The sequence below is a fragment of the Rana temporaria genome, chromosome 5, assembly GCF_905171775.1.
Source record: "Rana temporaria chromosome 5, aRanTem1.1, whole genome shotgun sequence".
NCBI classification, from domain to species: Eukaryota; Metazoa; Chordata; class Amphibia; order Anura; family Ranidae; genus Rana; species Rana temporaria.
Window position 1 is genome coordinate 19816765 of NC_053493.1, and position 21435 is coordinate 19838199.

At 46.9% G+C, this 21435-nt stretch overlaps 1 protein-coding gene across 1 annotated transcript; it reads left to right on the forward strand.

Annotated features, from left to right (window-relative positions):
• The first annotated feature begins 4782 nt into the window (after positions 1 to 4782).
• Positions 4783 to 21146, forward strand: SOSTDC1 (sclerostin domain containing 1). The gene is made up of 2 exons (XM_040352249.1): positions 4783 to 5060; positions 20310 to 21146. The coding sequence occupies exons 1-2, from the start codon at positions 4859 to 4861 to the stop codon at positions 20735 to 20737; spliced, it is 630 nt and encodes a 209-aa protein (XP_040208183.1). The 5' UTR covers positions 4783 to 4858; the 3' UTR covers positions 20738 to 21146.
• Positions 21147 to 21435: the final 289 nt, after the last annotated feature.

The following is a 21435-nucleotide window of genomic DNA, read 5'->3' on the forward strand; positions in this document are numbered from 1 at the left end:
CCACGCTGTTTTTTTTCATGATTTTTTGACGGTCGAAATTTGGTGCGACCGTGTGTATGCAAGACAGCTTGAACGGAATTCCGTCGGAAAAACCTGATCGTGTGTACGAGGCATTAGGGAGCTTTAATGAAATATCGGAGGTCTACACAGGGGCAATCTGCAGTGCACTGGGTGATTAGGGTGTGCCCAGGCACACCTGGCACACCCTGTGTGCACGCCTATGCAGCCATCACATCTCAGAATTGGTAAGCTGATTTATAAGAAAATGTTTGCTTTTGGGTTTAATACTGCTTTTAAGACTTGAGAATTATCACAGGGAGATCTCACTGCTGGAGTGTCCAAACCCTATAAGGCCTGGCCGATTCAGCCCGGGAGGGTCCACCTGCAACTAAAATATCACTTTTGGGTGGACTGGCCCTTTGAGCGAGCCCAGGAGGGTCCACCTTTAACTAAAATATCACTTTTGGGTGGTCTGGCCCTTTAAGCGAGCCCAGGAGGGTCCACCTGCAACTAAAATATCACGTTTGGGTGGACTGGCCCTTTAAGCGAGCCCAGGAGGGTCCACCTGCAACTAAAATATCACGTTTGGGTGGACTGGCCCTTTAAGCTATCCCAGAAGGGTCCACCTGCAACTAAAATATCACGTTTGGGTGGACTGGCCCTTTAAGCGAGCCCAGGAGGGTCCACCTTTAACTAAAATATCACTTTTGGGTGGACTGGCCCTTTAAGCTATCCCAGAAGGGTCCACCTGCAACTAAAATATCACTTTTGGGTGGACTGGCCCTTTAAGTGAGCCCAGGAGGGTCCACCTTTAACTAAAATATCACTTTTGGGTGGACTGGCCCTTTAAACGAGCCCAGGAGCGCACACCTGCAACTAAAATATCACTTTTGGGTGGACTGGCCCTTTAATCGAGCCCAGGAGCGTCCACCTGCAACTAAAATATCACTTTTGGGTGGACTGGCCCTTTAAACGAGCCCAGGAGCGTCCACCTGCAACTAAAATATCACGTTTGGGTGGACTGGCCCTTTAATTGAGCCCAGGAGTATCCACCTGCAACTAAAATATCACTTTTGGGTGGACTGGCCCTTTAAGCGAGCCCAGGAGGGTCCACCTGCAACTAAAATATCACTTTTGGGTGAACTGGCCCTTTAATCGAACCCAGGAGGGTCCACCTGCAACTAAAATATCACTTTTGGGTGGACTGGCCCTTTAAGCGAGCCCAGGAGGGTCCACCTGCAACTAAAATATCACTTTTGGGTGGGCTGGCCCTTTAAGCGAGCCCAGGAGCGTCCACCTGCAACTAAAATATCACTTTTGGGTGGACTGGCCCTTTAATTGAGCCCAGGAGGGTCCACCTGCAACTATAATTACACGTTTGGGTGGACTGGCCCTTTAATCGAGCCCAGGAGCGTCCCCCTGCAACTAAAATATCACTTTTGGGTGGACTGGCCCTTTAAGCGAGCCCAGGAGGGTCGACCTGCAACTAAAATATCACTTTTGGGTGGACTGGCCCTTTAATCGAGCCCAGGAGCTTCCCCCTGCAACTAAAATATCACTTTTGGGTGGACTGGCCCTTTAAGCGAGCCCAGGAGGGTCCACCTGCAACTAAAATATCACTTTTGGGTGGACTGGCCCTTTAAGCGTGCCCAGGAGGGTCCACCTGCAACTAAAATATCACTTTTGGGTGGACTGGCCCTTTAAGCGAGCCCAGAAGGGTCCACCTGCAACTAAAATATCACTTTTGGGTGGACTGGCCCTTTAATCGAGCCCAGGAGCGTCCACCCAGGGCTGTCTTAATGAGAGGGCACACCTGGGCACCAGCTGCATGGGGGGCCCCTGCCCTTTCCCCAAAGCAGCTGGTCCTTGAGCCCGGGCTACCGCTCTACATCCTAGATATCCCCCCAGCACTCTGACCCCTCTACATCCCAGATATCCCCCCAACACTCTGACCCCTCTACACCCCAGATATCCCCCCAGCACTCTGACCCCTCTACACCCCAGATATCCCCCCAGCACTCTGACCCCTCTACACCCCAGATATCCCCCTAGCACTCTGACCCCTCTACACCCCAGATATCCCCCCCAGCACTCTGATCCCTCTACACCCCAGATATCCCCCTAGCACTCTGACCCCTCTACACCCCAGATATCCCCCCCAGCACTCTGATCCCTCTACACCCCAGATATCCCCCCAACACTCTGACCCCTCTACACCCCAGATATCCCCCCAGCACTCTGATCCCTCTACACCCCAGATATCCCCCCAACACTCTGACCCCTCTACACCCCAGATATCCCCCCAGCACTCTGACCCCTCTACACCCCAGATATCCCCCCAACACTCTGACCCCTCTACACCCCAGATATCCTCCCAGCACTCTGACCCCTCTACACCCCAGATATCCCCCAGCACTCTGACCCCTCTACACCCCAGATATCCCCCCAGCACTCTGACCCCTCTACACCCCAGATATCCCCCCAACACTCTGACCCCTCTACATCCCAGATATCCCCCCAGCACTCTGACCCCTCTACACCCCAGATATCCCCCCCAACACTCTGACCCCTCTACACCCCAGATATCCCCCCAGCACTCTGACCCCTCTACACCCCAGATATCCCCCCAACACTCTGACCCCTCTACACCCCAGATATCCCCCCAGCACTCTGACCCCTCTACACCCCAGATATCCCCCCCAGCACTCTGACCCCTCTACACCCCAGATATCCCCCCCAGCACTCTGACCCCTCTACACCCCAGATATCCCCCCAGCACTCTGACCCCTCTACACCCCAGATATCCCCTCAGCACTCTGACCCATCTACACCCCAGATATCCCCCCAGCACTCTGACCCCTCTACACCCCAGATATCCCCTCAGCACTCTGACCCCTCTACACCCCAGATATCCCCCCAGCAATTTGACCACTCTACATACCAGATATCCCCCCAGCACTCTGACCCCTCTACACCCCAGATATCCCCCCAAGACTCTGACCCCTCTACACCCCAGATATCCCCCCAACACTCTGACCCCTCTACACCCCAGATATCCCCCCAACACTCTGACCCCTCTACACCCCAGATATCCCCCAGCACTCTGACCCCTCTACACCCCAGATTTCCCCCCAACACTCTGACCCCTCTACATCCCAGATATCCCCCCAGCACTCTGACCCCTCTACATCCCAGATATCCCCCCAGCACTCTGACCCCTCTACACCCCAGATATCCCCCCAGCACTCTGACCCCTCTACACCCCAGATATCCCCCCAAGACTCTGACCCCTCTACACCCCAGATATCCCCCCAACACTCTGACCCCTCTACACCCCAGATATCCCCCCAACACTCTGACCCCTCTACACCCCAGATATCCCCCAGCACTCTGACCCCTCTACACCCCAGATTTCCCCCCAACACTCTGACCCCTCTGCATCCCAGATATCCCCCCAGCACTCTGACCCCTCTACACCCCAGATATCCCCCCAGCACTCTGACCCCTCTACACCCCAGATATCCCCCCAGCACTCTGACCCCTCTACATCCCAGATACCCCCCCAGCACTCTGATCCCTCTACACCCCAGATATCCCCCTAGCACTCTGACCCCTCTGCACCCCAGATATCCCCCCAGCACTCTGACCCCTCTACACCCCAGATATCCCCCCAACACTCTGACCCCTCTACACCCCAGATATCCCCCCAGCACTCTGACCCCTCTACATCCCAGATATCCCCCCAGCACTCTGACCCCTCTACACCTCAGATATCCCCCCAGCACTCTGACCCCTCTACATCCCAGATATCCCCCCAGCACTCTGACCCCTCTACACCTCAGATATCCCCCCAGCACTCTGACCCCTCTACACCCCAGATATCCCCCCAGCACTCTGACCCCTCTACACCCCAGATATCCCCCCAGCACTCTGACCCCTCTACACCCCAGATATCCCCCCAGCACTCTGACCCCCCTACACCCCAGATATCCCCCCAGCACTCTGACTCCTCTATACCTCAGATATCCCCCCAGCACTCTGTCCCCCTCTACACCCCAGATATCCCCCCAGCACTCTGACCCCCCTACACCCCAGATATCCCCCCAGCACTCTGACTCCTCTATACCTCAGATATCCCCCCAGCACTCTGACCCCTTTACACCCCAGATATCCCCCCAGCACTCTGTCCCCTTTACACCCCAGATATCCCCCCAGCACTCTGTCCCCCTCTACACCCCAGATATCCCCCCCAGCATTACTTTGCCCAGGGGCCCATGATGCTATTAAGATGGCCCTGCGTCCACCTGCAACTAAAATATCACTTTTGTGTGGACTGGCCCTTTAAGCGTCTGCTCTTATGAATACAGTCCTCATGTACTCGTATATCTATCGGGAACCTGCAGCTTTTGTACTGATTGTCCCCGCGTCTCAGGCAGCCTCTCCACATAGCTCAAGGACGTCCCTGATAATTGCACGGGCAGAAGCTGGCCAACGCAACCCAAACAAAGCAATCCATTGAACCGGAGGCTAAAGCGATCTCCTTCTTCCTGCCATTGTCATGTCAGACCTCCCAGGGTCACGCTGACTATTTTATTTTAATTTATTTTTTTTGCTCTGTGTAACTTGCACCCCTGTGTTGTAAGAACAGCATCGCTGTGCACTTTTTGGCTGCTGAGCAAATCTCAGCAAGCCTGCCGATTGGCCCTCCCACCATCACTTCCCCTTTCGCTGAAGTTGACACCTGAATGAATGCCAAGCCCCCCCTGACTATATAAAGCCCAGGCATCTCCAGGCAAGTTCACAATCCCAAAAAAGGCAGGAAGGTCGAAAACAATTCGGATCCAGGCACCAGGCAACCATGTTCATCTCTCCCCTCCAACGCTGCCTCTTCTACCTCTCCTGCATCCTCTTTAAAAGCTGCTTGTCCTTCAAGAACGACGGCACGGAGATCCTCTACTCCCATGTAGATAAACATCTGCTGACCGCCGCCAACAGCAGCTCCATCAACCAAGCCCGCAACGGGGGCAGACACCCCCTCAACTCGCCCGTGGACAGAACGAGTGAGTATCCCTTTAATTATATTCATTATCGCTGTTTTTTTTGGGGGGGAGGGGGGTTATGCGATGCCACCGATTGGCAAAGCGGTATTCGCTTTTTCGATGGCCATTCAACTAATTTGTAACAAAATATAAAAACATAGAAAAGTGATGGCAGAAAAAGACCGAGTAGCCCATCGAGTCTACCAATTTTTTATTTTATTTTTTTTTGCCCATCGAGTCTACCAATTTTTTATTTTATTTTTTTTAGTCTATCGAGTCTACCAATTTTTTATTTTATTTTTTTTAGTCCATTGAGTCTACCAATTTTTTATTTTATTTTTTTTAGTCCACCAAGTCTACCAATTTTTTATTTAATTTTTTTTAGTCCATCGAGTCTACCAATGTTTTATTTATTTTTTATCCATCGAGTCTACCAATTTTTATTTTTTATTTTATTTTAATTTTCATTTATTTACATTTTTTTTTTCATGAACTTTTTTTAAAATTAAATGAAATGGGGTTGATTTGCTAAAACTGGAGAGTGCAAAATCGTGTGCAGCTCTGCATAGTAGCCAATCAGCATCGAGTCTACCAATTTTTTTTTTGTTGAATTTCCAGGGACATGTTGCCACAGAGCTGGTGTATTTTTATTGATGTAAAAAAAGAAAACAGGCAGCGCTACACCCAATCAACAACAAGAAAAATACATTAAATGGGTTAATTTACTAAAACTGGAGAGTGCAAAATCTGGTGCAGCTCTGCATAGTAGCCAATCAGCATATAGTCTACCAATTTTTTTTTTTTTTTTTTTTTTCATTAACTTTTTTTTAGTTGAATTTCCAGGGACATGTTGCCACCAAGCTGGTGTATTTTTATTGATGTAAAAAAAAAAAAAAAAAAAAACAGGCAGAGCTATACCCAATCAACAACAAGAAAAATACATTAAATGGGTTAATTTACTAAAACTGGAGAGTGCAAAATCTGGTGCAGCTCTGCATAGTAGCCAATCAGCATCTAGTCTACCAATTTTTTTTTATTTATTTTTTTCATTAACTTTTTTTTAGTTGAATTTCCAGGGACATGTTGCCACCAAGCTGGTGTATTTTTATTGATGTAAAAAAAAAACAAAAAAAAAAAAAACAGGCAGAGCTACACCCAATCAACAACAAGAAAAATAAATGAAATGAAATGGATTGATTTACTAAAACTGGAGAGTGCAAAATCTGGTGCAGCTCTGCATAGTAGCCAATCAGCATTCAGTCTACCAATTTTTTTTTTTTTCATTAACTTTTTTTAGTTGAATTTCCAGGGACATGTTGCCACCAAGCTGGTGTATTTTTATTGATGGGAAAAATAAAAAAAAGGCAGAGCTATACCCAATCAACAAGAAAAATAAAAAAATTTAATAAAATGGGTTGTTTAACTAAAACTGGAGAGTGCAAAATCTGGTGCAGCTCTGCCAATCGGCTTTTAACTTCAGCTTGTTCAGTTAAGCTTTGACAATAAAACCTGGAAGCTGATTGGTTTCTAGGCAGAGCTGCAGCAGATTTTGCACGCTCCAGTTTTAGTAAATCAACCCCTTAAAGTGACAAAGATGTGTAATTATATACACCCGGGAAATACTTAATACTTTTTTTTTTTTGCTGTGTAATGACGTGCAAGGACACCTAAACATGAAAGTGAAAACAGACAAGCGCTGCACCCAAAACTACAAAAAAAACTGAGATTGATGTGACTTTTATCAGCAGCAACCCTCAACACACAAATATGTGCTAAAATATATGGGGTGTGAACAAGGAAGCATTAAAATAAAACACTATTAATAAAAGCGACAAAAAAAAAAAAAAAAATAATAGTATAAATCACATGAGCTTATTCAAATAATTCAAATTTTAAGTTTTATTTGTATAAAGTAGAAATATAAAAACACAGAAGAGTGATGGCAGAAAAAGATCAAGTCTGTTTTTTTTTTTTTTTACATATTTATTGTTTGAATTTAACAAATTGGGGTTATTTGTTTATTTTCTCCTTTTTTTTAGCCATTTTTTTTTAAAACATAGACCTATCTTTATCTCAAGCATGTTTAAATTCTCTTCCTGTTGATTGACCCACTGCCTCTGCTGGAAGTCTGTTCCAAGTATTGACTACTCATTCAATACAATAATAATACTTTCCTTGTGAACTTATTTCCTGGTCATATCTGTGTTCTTGATCATGTCTTCATGTTCGTCAAGAAGGGAGAGTATCGCCTCTGTTAGACTAGCTGTAAAATATATTAATGTGCCAGCATTAAGTATGGAGAAAGTGAGGCCCAATGAATAAAGACTAAAAGGCTGCTTGAGGCCAATCAGTGTCAATCATAATGGGTCAAAAAAGGGGGGGGGGGGTTATTGGTTGGGACTTTCAAGGCACTGATGGTTACATTACCCTCTTGGTCTTCCATCAATGCCTTGAAAGTCCCAACCAACAACCCCCCCCCCCCTTTTTTTACCTATTATGATTGACACTGATTGGCCTCAAGCAGCCTTTTAGTCTTTATTCATTGGGCCTCACTTTCTCCATGTCTTCATGTTCTTGATCATGTCTTTTTGTTATTGAGAATGTCTTTATGTTCTTGATCATGTCTTTATGTTCTTGATCATGTCTTCATGTTCTTTATCATGTCTTTATGTTCTTGATCATGTCTTTATGTTCTTGATCATGTCTTTATGTTCTTGATCATGTCTTCATGTTCTTGATCATGTCTTTATGTTCTTGATCATGTCTTTATGTTCTTGATCATGTCTTTATGTTCTTGATCATGTCTTTATGTTCTTGATCATGTCTTTATGTTCTTGATCATGTCTTTATGTTCTTGATCATGTCTTCAAGTTCTTGATCATGTCTTCATGTTCTTGATCATGTCTTCATGTTCTTGATCATGTCTTTATGTTCTTGATCATGTCTTTATGTTCTTGATCATGTCTTTATGTTCTTGATCTTGGCTTAATACTGAAAATCCTGTCCTCCTGAACCTTATCCACACTCTCAACGTATTAAAAGGTTTCAGTCTTTCTCTTCTTTCCTTGAAGCTGAAAATACCAAGCTCTACCAGTTTCTCCTGATATGTTTTATCTCTCAGACCTTTCACCATTTTGGTCCCGATCTCTGGACACTTGGTAGACCTTAGCTTCATAATGAAAATTCTGTCCTCCTAAATCTCATCCATATCCTCAATATATTACTGTAAAATGTTTCAGTCTTTCTGTTCTTTCCACGAAAGCTGAACATGTTAAATTCTTCCAGTTTCTCCTGATATGTTTTATCTCCAAGACCTTTCACCATTTTTTGGTTGCCAATCTCTGGACGACTCTTAGTAGTTGGTGGACCTTAGCTTAATACTGAAAATTCTGTCCTCCTGAACCTCATTCACACCCTCAATCTTTTAAAAGGTTTCAGTCCTTCTCTTCTTTCCTCGAAACCTGAACATGCTAAATTCTTCCAGTTTCTCCTGATATGTTTCATCTCCAAGACCTTTCACCATTTTTTGGTTGCCGATCTCTGGACTCTTGGTAGTTGGTGGAACTTAGCTTAATACTGAAAATTCTGTCCGGAACTTTATCCTTACCCTCAATGTTTTAAAAGGTTTCAGTCCTTCTCTTCCTTCCTCAAAGCTGAACATACTAAGTTCTTCCAGTTTCTCCTGATGTGTTTTTTCTCTCTTATTTGTTCAATTTCCTTTAAAATTACCTTCAACCATGTAGTGCAAAGGCCTGCCTGATTGCATACAATTTGAAAGTGTCTAGGTTTGACCTCGTATTTAGTAAAAATTGTGACTGTCCCGGCAAATCCAGGACAGTTGACAAGTATAATGTGATGCAAGATTATCATGGGGCCTCCATGCACCTGGGGCCCCCTGGGCAGGGCCCAGTTGTGACCATGTTTTAAGATGGCCCTACATGGAGGCTTACATGAAGTTACTGAGATGTCCACTTTAAAAATAACCTGTCCTGGTGGGAATTACCTTCTGTAAATGCTAGTGGCCTCGCTGTAATTCTCACCATGCCAGGGATTTATCCTTTAGACCACAGGTGTCAAACACAAGGCCCGCGGGCCAAATCCGGGACTCCAGGCCATTTTATGTGGCCCTCGCACCTCTCCTGCCCTCCTCTGGTCCTACTCCAGACCCTTACTTTCTACTTTCAAGCAATGCATCCAGCTTCTTCCCAGAAGCAGCATAAGGAAAGGGGGGTGCACTGTGATGTAAGGGAGAGTGGGGGACTCAACTTCTGATGGTGGGGTGGCTCTTGACATTTAATGTAAAGGGGAGAGGATGCGCTGGACATCTAATCTTACAGTTACAACTGGCCCTTTTGAGGGCAATGATAATGCTGATGCGGCCCACGATGAAATTGAGTTTGACACCCCTGCTTTAGACCTTTCACCACGCCTTTAGACCTTTCACCATGCCAGGGTTTTATCATTCAGACTTTTCACCATTCCAGGGTTTTACCTTCAGACCTTTCACCATTCCAGGGTTTTACCTTCAGACCTTTCACCATTCCGGGGTTTTACCTTTAGACCTTTCACCATTTCAGGGTTTATATCCTTCAGAACTTTCACCATTCCAGGGTTTTACCTTCAGATCTTTCACCATTTCAGGGTTTTACCTTCATACCTTTCACCATTTCAGGGGTTTACCTTCAGACTTTTCACCATTCCAGGGTTTTACCTTCAGACCTTTCACCATTTCAGGGTTTTTATCCTTCAGACCTTTCACCATTCCAGGGGTTTACCTTCAGACCTTTCACCATTTCAGGGTTTTTATCCTTCAGACCTTTCACCATTCCAGGGTTTTACCTTCAGACCTTTCACCATTTCAGGGGTTTACCTTCAGACTTTTCACCATTCCAGGGTTTTTTCCTTCAGATCTTTTACTATTCCAGGGTTTTATCCCTCAAAGCTTTTACGATTTGTTATGCCAGTCTCTGGACTTTCTCTCCCTCTTGGTAGACGTTTAGGACACCGTGAAAATATAATACTTTAGTCTAAATCCCAGAAATGTTTTGTCACCAAGCCTTTGTGTTTATAAACATGTTTCATAAATATGACTACTTTGTTAAAATTCCCAGGAATGTTTTGCCCACCAAGACTGCGTATTTATCAACATTGTGCCTTGGTAGACCTTCAGGACATTTATGTTTTAAAAATATGACATTTTTTTAACTAAAATAATCCTGATAACATTTGGTTCAACAAATTTCAGAGTGTTCATAGATGGTACACTTTTCGAAAAAGGGAGATTGATAGAAATTTTTCAGTTTTGAAATTCAGGGGCATTTCCAGGGACAGGTCCTCAGAATCTGGAGAACTGGGGTAGTTGGTAGGGTGTGCGTGTCTTTACTGAATGGGCTCGCTGCCTAGAAGTAAGATGTGACTGCTGGTGCCAAAAGTCTTACAGGGCTGGTATGCGAGATGGATGGTACCTGTCAAGTGGAGGAATAGAGTCTTTCTGTGCATTGTGTCTGTGTATGATCATCTGTATTCGGAAAACATTGAACCATTGACATCAGTCTCTGCTGCAGAAGAGCTTGCAATCGAATCCCTGCAATCTACCTTGATTATACATAAAAAGGGCAATTACCTGACAGCTAGCCTGTTACATAAATTCAAACAAATAGCTCTAGGAATGCACCACATAGAAATCCTCCACAGTAACGCATGACTACCAACCACTGAGCAGGCAATGTTATAGCAGGAACAAAGATTGTCTCTGGACAGCCGCACTCTGAACAAATTGTAGCCTTTTATTAAAAGAAGGACAGCACTACAAGTCACAGCAAAATAAAATAAAACCTGACACTGAGACTAGTGCTTAGTCATAGCCTGCACCTGAGCTGTCTGCAACGGAGGATATTCATCTGGGTTCCCACCTGGAGCAGCTAGGTGGAAGGTGAAGGTGTGATTGGGGTGGAAGGTGAAGGTGTGATTGGGGTGGATGGTGAAGGTGAAGGTGTAATTGGGGTGGAAGGTGAAGGTGTGATTGGGGCAGAAGGTGGAGGTGTGATTGGGGTGGAAGGTGGAGGTGTGATTGGGGTGGAAGGTGAAGGTGTCATTGGGGTGGAAGGTGAAGGTGTGATTGGGGCAGAATGTGGAGGTGTGATTGGGGCAGAAGGTGGAGGTGTGATTGGGGTGGAAGGTGGAGGTGTGATTGGGGAGGAAGGTGAAGGTGTGATTGGGGTGGAAGGTGAAGGTGTGATTGGGGTGGAAGGTGAAGGTGTGATTGGGGTAGAAGGTGAAGGTGTGATTGGGGTGGAAGGTGAAGGTGAAGCTGTGATTGAGGTGGAAGGTGAAGGTGTGATTGAGGTGGAAGGTGAAGGTGTGATTGAGGTGGAAGGTGAAGGTGTGATTGGGGAGGAAGGTGGAGGTGTGATTGGGGAGGAAGGTGAAGGTGTGATTGGGGTGGAAGGTGAAGGTGAAGGTGTGATTGGGGTGGAAGGTGAAGGTGAAGGTGTGATTGGGGTGGAAGGTGAAGGTGTGATTGGGGTGGAAGGTGAAGGTGTGATTGGGGTGGAAGGTGAAGCTGTGATTGGGGCAGAAGGTGGAGGTGTGATTGGGGTGGAAGGTGGAGGTGTGACTGGGGTGGAAGGTGAAGGTGTCATTGGGGTGGAAGGTGAAGGTGTGATTGGGGCAGAATGTGGAGGTGTGATTGGGGCAGAAGGTGGAGGTGTGATTGGGGTGGAAGGTGGAGGTGTGATTGGGGAGGAAGGTGAAGGTGTGATTGGGGTGGAAGGTGAAGGTGTGATTGGGGTGGAAGGTGAAGGTGTGATTGGGGTGGAAGGTGAAGGTGAAGGTGTGATTGGGGTGGAAGGTGAAGGTGAAGCTGTGATTGAGGTGGAATGTGAAGGTGTGATTGAGGTGGAAGGTGAAGGTGTGATTGAGGTGGAAGGTGAAGGTGTGATTGGGGAGGAAGGTGAAGGTGTGATTGGGGTGGAGGTGTGATTGGGGTGGAAGGTGAAGGTGAAGGTGTGATTGGGGTGGAAGGTGAAGGGGAAGGTGTGATTGGGGTGGAAGGTGAAGGTGTGATTGGGGTGGAAGGTGAAGGTGTGATTGGGGAGGAAGGTGGAGGTGTGATTGGGGCAGAAGGTGGAGGTGTGATTGGGGTGGAAGGTGAAGGTGTCATTGGGGTGGAAGGTGAAGGTGTGATTGGGGCAGAATGTGGAGGTGTGATTGGGGTGGAAGGTGGAGGTGTGATTGGGGTGGAAGGTGGAGGTGTGATTGGGGAGGAAGGTGAAGGTGTGATTGGGGTGGAAGGTGAAGGTGTGATTGGGGTGGAAGGTGACGGTGAAGGTGTGATTGGGGTGGAAGGTGAAGGTGAAGCTGTGATTGAGGTGGAAGGTGAAGGTGTGATTGAGGTGGAAGGTGAAGGTGTGATTGGGGACGAAGGTGAAGGTGTGATTGGGGTGGAGGTGTGATTGGGGTGGAAGGTGAAGGTAAAGGTGTGATTGGGGTGGAAGGTGAAGGGGAAGGTGTGATTGGGTTGGAAGGTGAAGGTGTGATTGGGGAGGAAGGTGAAGGTGTGATTGGGGAGGAAGGTGGAGGTGTGATTGGGGGAGATAGTGAAGGTGTGATTGAGGTGGAAGGTGAAGGTGTGATTGGGGTGGAAGGTGGAGGTGTGATTGGGGCAGAAGGTGAAAGTGTGACTGGGGCAGAAGGTGAAGGTGTGATTGGGGAGGAAGGTGAAGGTGTGATTGGGGTGGAAGGTGAAGGTTTGATTGGGGTGGAAAGTGAAGGTGAAGGTGTGATTGGGGTGGAAGGTGAAGGTGAAGGTGTGATTGGGGTGGAAGGTGAAGGTGAAGGTGTGATTGGGGTGGAAGGTGAAGGTGTGATTGGGGTGGAAGGTGAAGGTGAAGGTGTGATTGGGGTGGAAGGTGAAGGTGTGATGGGGTGGAAGGTGAAGGTGAAGGTGAAGGTGTGATTGGGGTGGAAGGTAAAGGTGGAGGTGTGATTGGGGTGGAAGGTGAAGGTGAAGGTGTGATTGAGGTGGAAGGTGAAGGTGTGAAGGAACCCTAAAGTAAATATAATTTCCATGCATTGGCAGAAAAAAATCAGATACTTTGTATCGGTCAGATTGTTTCCTCCTGCTGTGGAACGCCGCGGGACCTCCAGCCCCGAACTGACAAACGCCTTGTCCTCCTGTCAGTGATATATTCCGTGTATGACAGGTAACCGTACCCCCCCCCCCCCCCCCCCCCCTCCACTTCCCCAATTCTTCCTGTCTAATGTTACATCCCCACACAGCTGAATGGCTTCACTAAAAACGATACAAGAAGAACGCATTTTGTGATCTCCCGGTGACACCGCCACGTCCTGTCCTATAGAACAACGCACAATAGAAAGATTAGCCGAACACCCAGAGAGACCACACCCGCCCCGTGTGAAAAGGCCTGATAGCGATTGTAATAAAAGTGCCGTGTAACACTTCCAGGTATTTTTTTACCTCTCACAGAGATCACAGTACCCCCCTTGACAATGCCTTCATCTGCTTTTCCCTCCAGAAGGATGGCGCCATTTTTGTTGAGGCGTCATCCAGGACCACCATCTACTTTATGGACTGGACCTTGGCTGTGTTCACAAATGCCTGACTTATGACGTCCTCTTACCTTGTAACTGGCTACAAAGGTTCAGTGTTGCAGGCTGATTACTGGAGGAGGGGAGACTGCGGAAATGCTTCCTCCTGCCTGCAGCAGACTGATGGCATCATCTCAGCCTAGACAAAGTCATGGGACAGGAGCTCAAGGATGAGTTTTATCGATAAGTGGTGGAGCTTTTAATAAATTGATACCACTGCTCTATATTGTTAAATTCAGGAAGGCGTATAGGTTACTTAACAGTGGTGGCTGGTGTTGTTTTTTTTTTTTTTGAGGGGGGGCAGCAAACAACCACCCCCCACCCCGGGCAGCCGGCGGCACCTCCAAACCCACCGCTCGCTTGCTTGCTGTCTGCCGGTCAGTCCGGCACTTACCCCATGCAGGTGGCAGGTGGTGGGCAGCAGCTCCTGTGTCCTCTCCTCCATGACGGCGGCTTCCGTCGTCCATCTCCTCCTAGGCGTCCAATAGGATCGCCTGTCCTTTCAGCCAATCGGGTGACGGGTCTCAAGACCTGCTTCCTGATTGGTCGAGAGGAGGATCAGTGTTACAAATATTCATTCGCTATTGTAACACACCTGGGTTGGCTCGGACACATGGATGGGGGGGCGGCGCCCGTGCACCCTTAATGGACGGGACGCCCCATCTACTGAAAGATCCACTGTGAGGGCCCACTCACACCAGATGCGGTGTTGGAAACCTGCATTCCAATGTGCATTTCCAGAACCGCGTTGCAGTTGCAATCTGCAGGGGGGGTATCAATTTTAAGTTAGCACCCCAAACGTAGGTCACAGAGGCAGTGCGTTTTCAGTTACCATGTGATCCCGTTGCTCTGCGTTTGACACTTTTCAACCCCCCCCCATAGCAGATTTACTGCTACAGGGCGGCCGCTCTGCGCAGAATCACACATATATATATATATATATATATATATATATATATATATATATATATATATATATATATATATATATATATATATATATATATACGTGATTCTGCACTTCCGGGTTTTGGGCACAAGCGTGCGCCGTCACCGACTCACTTCTGCTGTGATTTTACACAGCAGGAGCTGATAAGCAGGTCCCATGGAACCAATGTCCGCCGGGACTCACCGATCGTTCGTTACACTGACAGAATGCCAGTCTGCCCATGTAAACATAGGCAGACTCTGCTTTTACCTGGTGATCTGGCCAGTTACACACCCCCTGTATTAGAATGCCTCTACTGGATGAAGGAGCACAGGGGACACAGCAGACAGCAGTATTGTCAGTCTGTACTCTGGGAGGGAAGGGGAGTGTTGGACGTACTAGCAGATTTAAATACATTGAGAAATTGAAGCCACCCTCCAGATCACGCGTTCTAATCAGTTACAGCAAACCTTCCCTTTCGGGTTAAAGGATGTACATGGATAAATAAAAACTGACCATTGTAAGCACCCCAAATGGTTTAGCTCATCCATAGAAACATAAACATTCTGCTGGAGAGCTTGTGCTTCTGAAAAACAACAGGCTTACTGGCCGGATCACCAGATGAAAATAGAAGAATTGATAGGCTGCAATATAATAAATGTTTTCTTTCTGCAGACAGAATGCCAGTGAGCATTTTACATCCATAATGGGAAATGATAGCAATAAAAGATATCGATATAGTAAAACGCTTTATTAATGTAGGTGTCATGTGACATATTCGGAGCCGCCATGACACCTCTCCCACCTCCGCCCCCCCATGAGCAGGCTGAGTGATCACCGGATCTCCTTCCGCTCTCACCCGTCTTTGGCTCTTGACAAATGCAAAGTATCATCCAGACATGAAATACTTTGTTTCTGTTCCAGCGTTTGTTTTCACTTCCTGGTGGAACGCGTCTCCAGGGCCCCCCGGCGCAAGCAAACACGTCCCCATTATTAATGAAAGCATCGCTACCCTCCCCTCGCCGGATCTCCAAGGTGATGTGTCTGGGGGGGGGGGGGGGGGGAGAATTCCGGGTCACGCTTGGCAGGCTGGCTGCCGCCCCGGGGCAGTTCAATGCGCGGATCTCTGACAGTTGTGAAATTTCAAGGTGCAGCCAACATGCTGCGATTGTTAAAGCTGAACTCCGGGATGATCAAACATTGTCTGAATCCATTCCTCGTGTGTATTCTTTCTTGAATCTCAGTGTGATTTGTGTATTTCTTCCAGATCTATACAGTAAACCAGAGTGAGACTTTCCCTCTGTAATAAAGACCGCTCACTGGTGCTCTCTCTCCTTGTGCAGGGTGACTGGTCTCGTCCCCGCCCCCTCCTGTAGTTTTCTGCAGGCAGCCTGTAGTGGGTGGAGCCTGCAGGGTCCCTCCCACTGCTCACTGGTGCTCTCTCTCCTTGTGCAGGGTGACTGGTCTTGTCCCCGCCCCCTCCTGTAGTTTTCTGCAGGCAGCCTGTAGTGGGTGGAGCCTGCAGGGTCCCTCCCACTGCTCACTGCTGCTCTCCCTCCTTGTGCAGGGCCACTGGCAGGGCTGTCTTAATAGCATCATGGGCCCCTGAGCAAAGTAATGCTCTGGGGCCCCTACAATGAAAGTTTATAGAGTTTCGAGAACCTGCAGTGTTATTGAAGCCATTAGTATTCTTTGGAGAACTAATTTCAAGATGGCCACAAGAGAAAAATAGGGCCTCATCACAAATACAGTGGAACCTCGGATTATGAACATAATCCGTTCCAGGAGAATGCTCGTAATCCAAAGGACTCTCATATCAAAGCGAGTTTCCCCAATTGAAGTCAATGGAAACGAAAATAATTTGTTCCACATTGACTTCAATGGGATGCAATACCGCATGTGGCCAGAGGCGGGGGTGCACCGGATAGCCTCGGAAACAGTCGGAAAGGCACAAGGACAGCTCGGCTTACCTAGGCAAACCTCGGAAAGGCTCGGAAACTTAGTATTTCCGAGTCTTTCCGAAAAGCGCCGATCGGCTACGATCTGCGCCGTTCGGCTCTGGCACCCCCCACACCTCAGGCCAAACGCGGTACTGCACACCGCTTTGGCCTGAAACCTGCTAGTGTTGCGAGACAACACTCGCAAACCGAGTTAGGGTTTTTCAAAATACAGCGCTCGTATTGCGAAATGCTCGTTAACCGCGTTACTCGCAATCCGAGGCTCCACTGTAATTGTGGCCCAAGATAAAAAGTAAAAAATATTTAAAAAAAAAAAACAACAAGAGAAAAGTTTCCCAGCATCTTCTAGCCTGAGGGGGATGACAAATTTGTGGAGGTGAGGTGGAAACCAGACAAAAAGCGCGCTCTCACCAGATCAGAGCGAAGATTCCAGGACGTGGCGATGAGATGTTTTGGCGTGACCCATTGTCATCAGCGGGCCGTCTCTTTCCGCTGGAGCAGGAAGCAGTCATCACTTTCATTACTATATAAAGGTCTTGTGGAATTCCGTCTCGGCCTGTTCCTCTTTTGTTTTGTCATCTAGCGAGGGGTTCTCAGGTTGCCTGTAAACATAATTAAAGTCATCACTTCCAAGATCTGACTAAGCTTGGAGTTAATTGAAGCTGTCCCGACTTAACCGTGACACTGGGTGAGCGCGTAAAATGGCCTGGCTCCTTTTTTATAGTCACAGGTAGACAATTCTCATTGAAACAAATGTTCCCGTTGGAAGATTTTCCTATTCGAGTGACTTTCAGTCCTGGTAACGATGGTCACCAGGACAAATGGAGAAGGAGAATCTTTCCAGCGGAGACGAAGAGCAATACAAATCCAGTCTAGACTCTTCCACACTTTTAGCTAGATTCAGTAAGGCCCCGTACACACGACCGAGTTTCTCGGCAGAATTCAGCCATAAACTCGATCGGAGCTGAATTCTGCCAAGAAACCCGGCCGTGTGTACACTTTCGGCCAAGGAAGCCGACGAGTTCCTCGGCGAGCCAAATAGAGAACATGTTCTCTATTTCCTCGTTGTTCAATGAGGAAAGTTGGCTCGCCGAGATCCTCGGCGGCTTCACAAGGAACTCGACGAGCAAAACAATGTGTTTTGCCCGTCGAGTTCCTCGGACTTGTGTACGGGGCCTCAGAGTTAGGTAAGTTTAAGTGTATTCTCAAACAAAGATACACTTAAACCTATCTAAGATAAGACGGCTTGCGCCGTCCTATCTTAGGGTGCAATATTTAGGCTGGCCGCTAGGTGGCGCTTCCATTTCGGTCGGCGTAGAATATGTAAATCACTAGATACGCCTATTCACGAACGTACGCCCGGCCGACGCAGTACAGATACGCCGTTTACGTAACGCATTATCAGGCCTAAAGATATTCCATCAAATAGTTGGAATAGTAATGTTAAAGTATGGCCGCCGTTCCCGCGTCGAAATTCGAAAATTTTACGTCGTTTGCGTAAGTCGTCTGTGAATAGGGATTTACGTCATTTACGTCCACGTCAAAATCAATAGGACCGTGCGGCGTACTTAGCCGCAATGCACACTGGGAAATGTAGGTGGGCGGCGCATGCGCCGTTCCAAAAAAACGTCAATCACGTCAGGTCAAACCAAATTATCATAAAACAGGCCCCCTCAGCCTATTTTGAATTAGGCGCGCTTGCGCCCGCCGCATTTACGATACGCCGCCGTAAGTTAGGAGGCAAGTACTTTGTGAATACAGTACTTGCCTCTCTGACTTAAGGCTGCGTAACGTAAATACGATACGCTATGCCGCCTTAAAGTTGCGCGCTCCTACCTGAATCTAGCTAATTATCTGAAAATATTTTTTTGGGGATTTAGATACATTTCAATTATAAGTCTGCCTATTGCAAAATACAGTGATTGGTAAAAGGTGTGACATGGTCAACTAAACTTAGATCCTGCACCTATCCTTTCTTGAGCTAGCATGAGTCTAGAACAGCCTTTCACACCAGGGAAACCCTAAAAAATTGTCCAGGTCTCAGGGAATACCTGCTAAAATAATTTTTTTGAAGGGTGATTGGAACATTTCTCCTTATGTGGTTAGGATGACCCCTTACAGTGGTGGCCAGAACTCTAATGCCGCATACAGACGATTGGAAATTCTGACAACAAAACCGTGGATTTTTTTCCCGATGGATGTTGGCTCAAACTTGTCTTGCACACACACGGTCGCACAAATGTTGTCGGAAATTCCAAACGTGCTGTACGCTGTGGCGTACAGCACAATAAAAGGGAAGTTCCATACCAAGTGCGCCACCCTTTGGGCTCCTTCTGCCTATCTCGTGTTAGTAGAAGTTTGGTGAGAGACGATTCGCGCTTTTCAGTCGTTGTGCTTTTCAGTCCGTTACAGCGTGACAAATGTGCTATCTCCATCACAAGCGCTAGTTTTACCAGACCGAGCGCTTCCCCCTCGTACTTGATTCAGAGCACGCATGGAATTTTGTGAGTGGGAATTGTCCACACACGAATTTACGAGAACGTATTTTTTTTTTTGTCGAAAAATTTGAGAACCAGCTCTCAAATTTGGCATGTGGTATTGCATGCCATTGAAGTCAATGCAGAACAAATTATTTTAGTTTCCATTGACTTCAATGGGGAAACTCGCTTTGATATGCGAGTACCGTGGAGAGCATTCTCCTGGTGGAATGGATTATGCTCGTAATCTGACTAGGGTGACCACATTTCCAAACTGCCATTCAGGGACACCTCCTTCACAAAAATTTGCGAATTTTAAAGTTTTTCATGAGCAGTAATTCTAATTAAGCTTAAAGTGCAACAATAATGAACAGTTCCTCTAAATATAGTGCCTGGGGGGTCCCCTTAGTATGTCTGTAAAGTGGGGCATGTGTACCATGTATAGAACATGCTGCAGCAAAAATGAAATTTCGAAACAAAAAAAGAGTCAAATCACATTTTAATTGACTCACGGTTGCAATTGCTGGCACCCGGCAATTGGAAAAAAAGAAAAAGCAAAAAAAATAACTAGTGCCCCCCGCTCAGTCCATACCAGCACCCACGGGCTCTACCCCCCCTCCTCCCCAAAGCATCACGTCCCCATCTTACCCTGGCTGGTGGTTGTTGTGGCATGCAGGTAGGGGGGTTATCAGAATCTGGAAGCCCCCAAAGGGTCTGGAATCGACTAGGGGAGGTGGACCCCAAGCCGTGTTTTTCTTTTTACTGGCGCTTTATTTTTTATTTAGCCGTCAGCAGGAAAGCCCATTGACAGCTGAAGACTCATCAGTTGTTAGGGACACTGGCTTCCCAGCCCCGCTCTCTCATCGGGTGGCTGTGTCAGTTTCATTCTGGGACACTGTATTGTCCTGGAATGAAGGTGCCCGGAACCCGGGACAGAACTGCAAAATGCGGGAATGTCCCGGGCAATCCGGGACACGTGGTCACCCTAAATCCGAGGTTTCACTGTACCTTCAACTATGTAGTGTAAGAGCCTGTGTGATTGCATACAAATTGAAAGTGTTTAGGTTTGACCTCATTTTATATGGTTTTGGTAAATCTAAAGGAAAAAATCTAAAGAATATTGTATAGTGTGTATCCAGCTTTAGAGACAGGCATACACCAAAAACTGAAATATGAAAATTGAGAGTGAATATTGTCCAATGGTGTGAGACAAATACAGTTGTTAATACGCTTATTATTGATAGCAAAATATACACATAAGTATTTATTAATATTCATTTATGTTATCTTTTTGTAGGCCATAATCAAGTTGGGTGCCGAGAACTAAGGTCCACCAAGTATATATCGGATGGTCAGTGCACTAGTTTGAGGCCAATAAAGGAACTGGTTTGTGCTGGAGAGTGCCTTCCTCTTCCCATTTTACCCAACTGGATCGGAGGTGGATACGGTCTCAAATACTGGAGCCGCAGGAGCACCCAGGAATGGCGTTGCGTCAACGACAAAACGCGGACCCAACGCATACAGCTGCAGTGCGCGGATGGCACCAGCAGAACCTACAAAGTGACAGTTGTTACTTCCTGCAAGTGCAAAAGATACACCAGGCAACACAACGAGTCCAGCCACAACTACGAAGGCAACGTCAAACCCATCCACCCCCACCATCACGGCCACCACACCCGGGACAAAAAAAGACTGAGCAAAATCAGCAGGCTTATCTCAAGCTAGACTTGGGCCACCAAAGACTGTGACTTCATTGTGGGCTTCGTTCCACTAGACTGAATTGGATACTTTTCTCCAATGGAACTCTTGGGTCACTCTCTGACCGTTAAAGCTACGTTACTGATATACAGATTTTTATATACTCTAATTTCTTTTTGAAGGACTGAGATTTTATTTTTGAGAAATTGGGGGGAACAAAAAAATGCCAAAGCTTTATGGCTAAAGCTGATAACTGTGTCAAACGCGCTTCAACCAGATTTTAAGAAAGTCAAATGGTCTTATTTATCATTGCAACACAAGGGTGATGTTCTGAGTTCAGTGATACGTTGGGGTTGATTTTCAAAAACTGGAGAGTGCAAAATCTGGTGCAGCTGTGCATGGTAGCCAATCAGCTTCTAACTTCAGCTTGTTCACTTAAGCTTTGACAAAAAAAAAAAAAACTGGAAGCTGATTGGTTTTTATGAAGAGCTACACCGGATTTTGCACTCTTTTAGTAAATCAACCTCATAGTAATTAGATTTTGGGCAAAGTGGCAGGTTCATTTTACAGGTCACCTTGATGCTTACCTTTTCCATGTTCACCACCACTCCGTTTGCCGGTTGGAGCCCTAAGTCCAATGGACCTTCTCCCATCCCCTACATGTGTAGGCCTGACAACTGCCCGAGCACAGGGAAAAAAAGGGGGAAGATCACATGTGCCCCCCC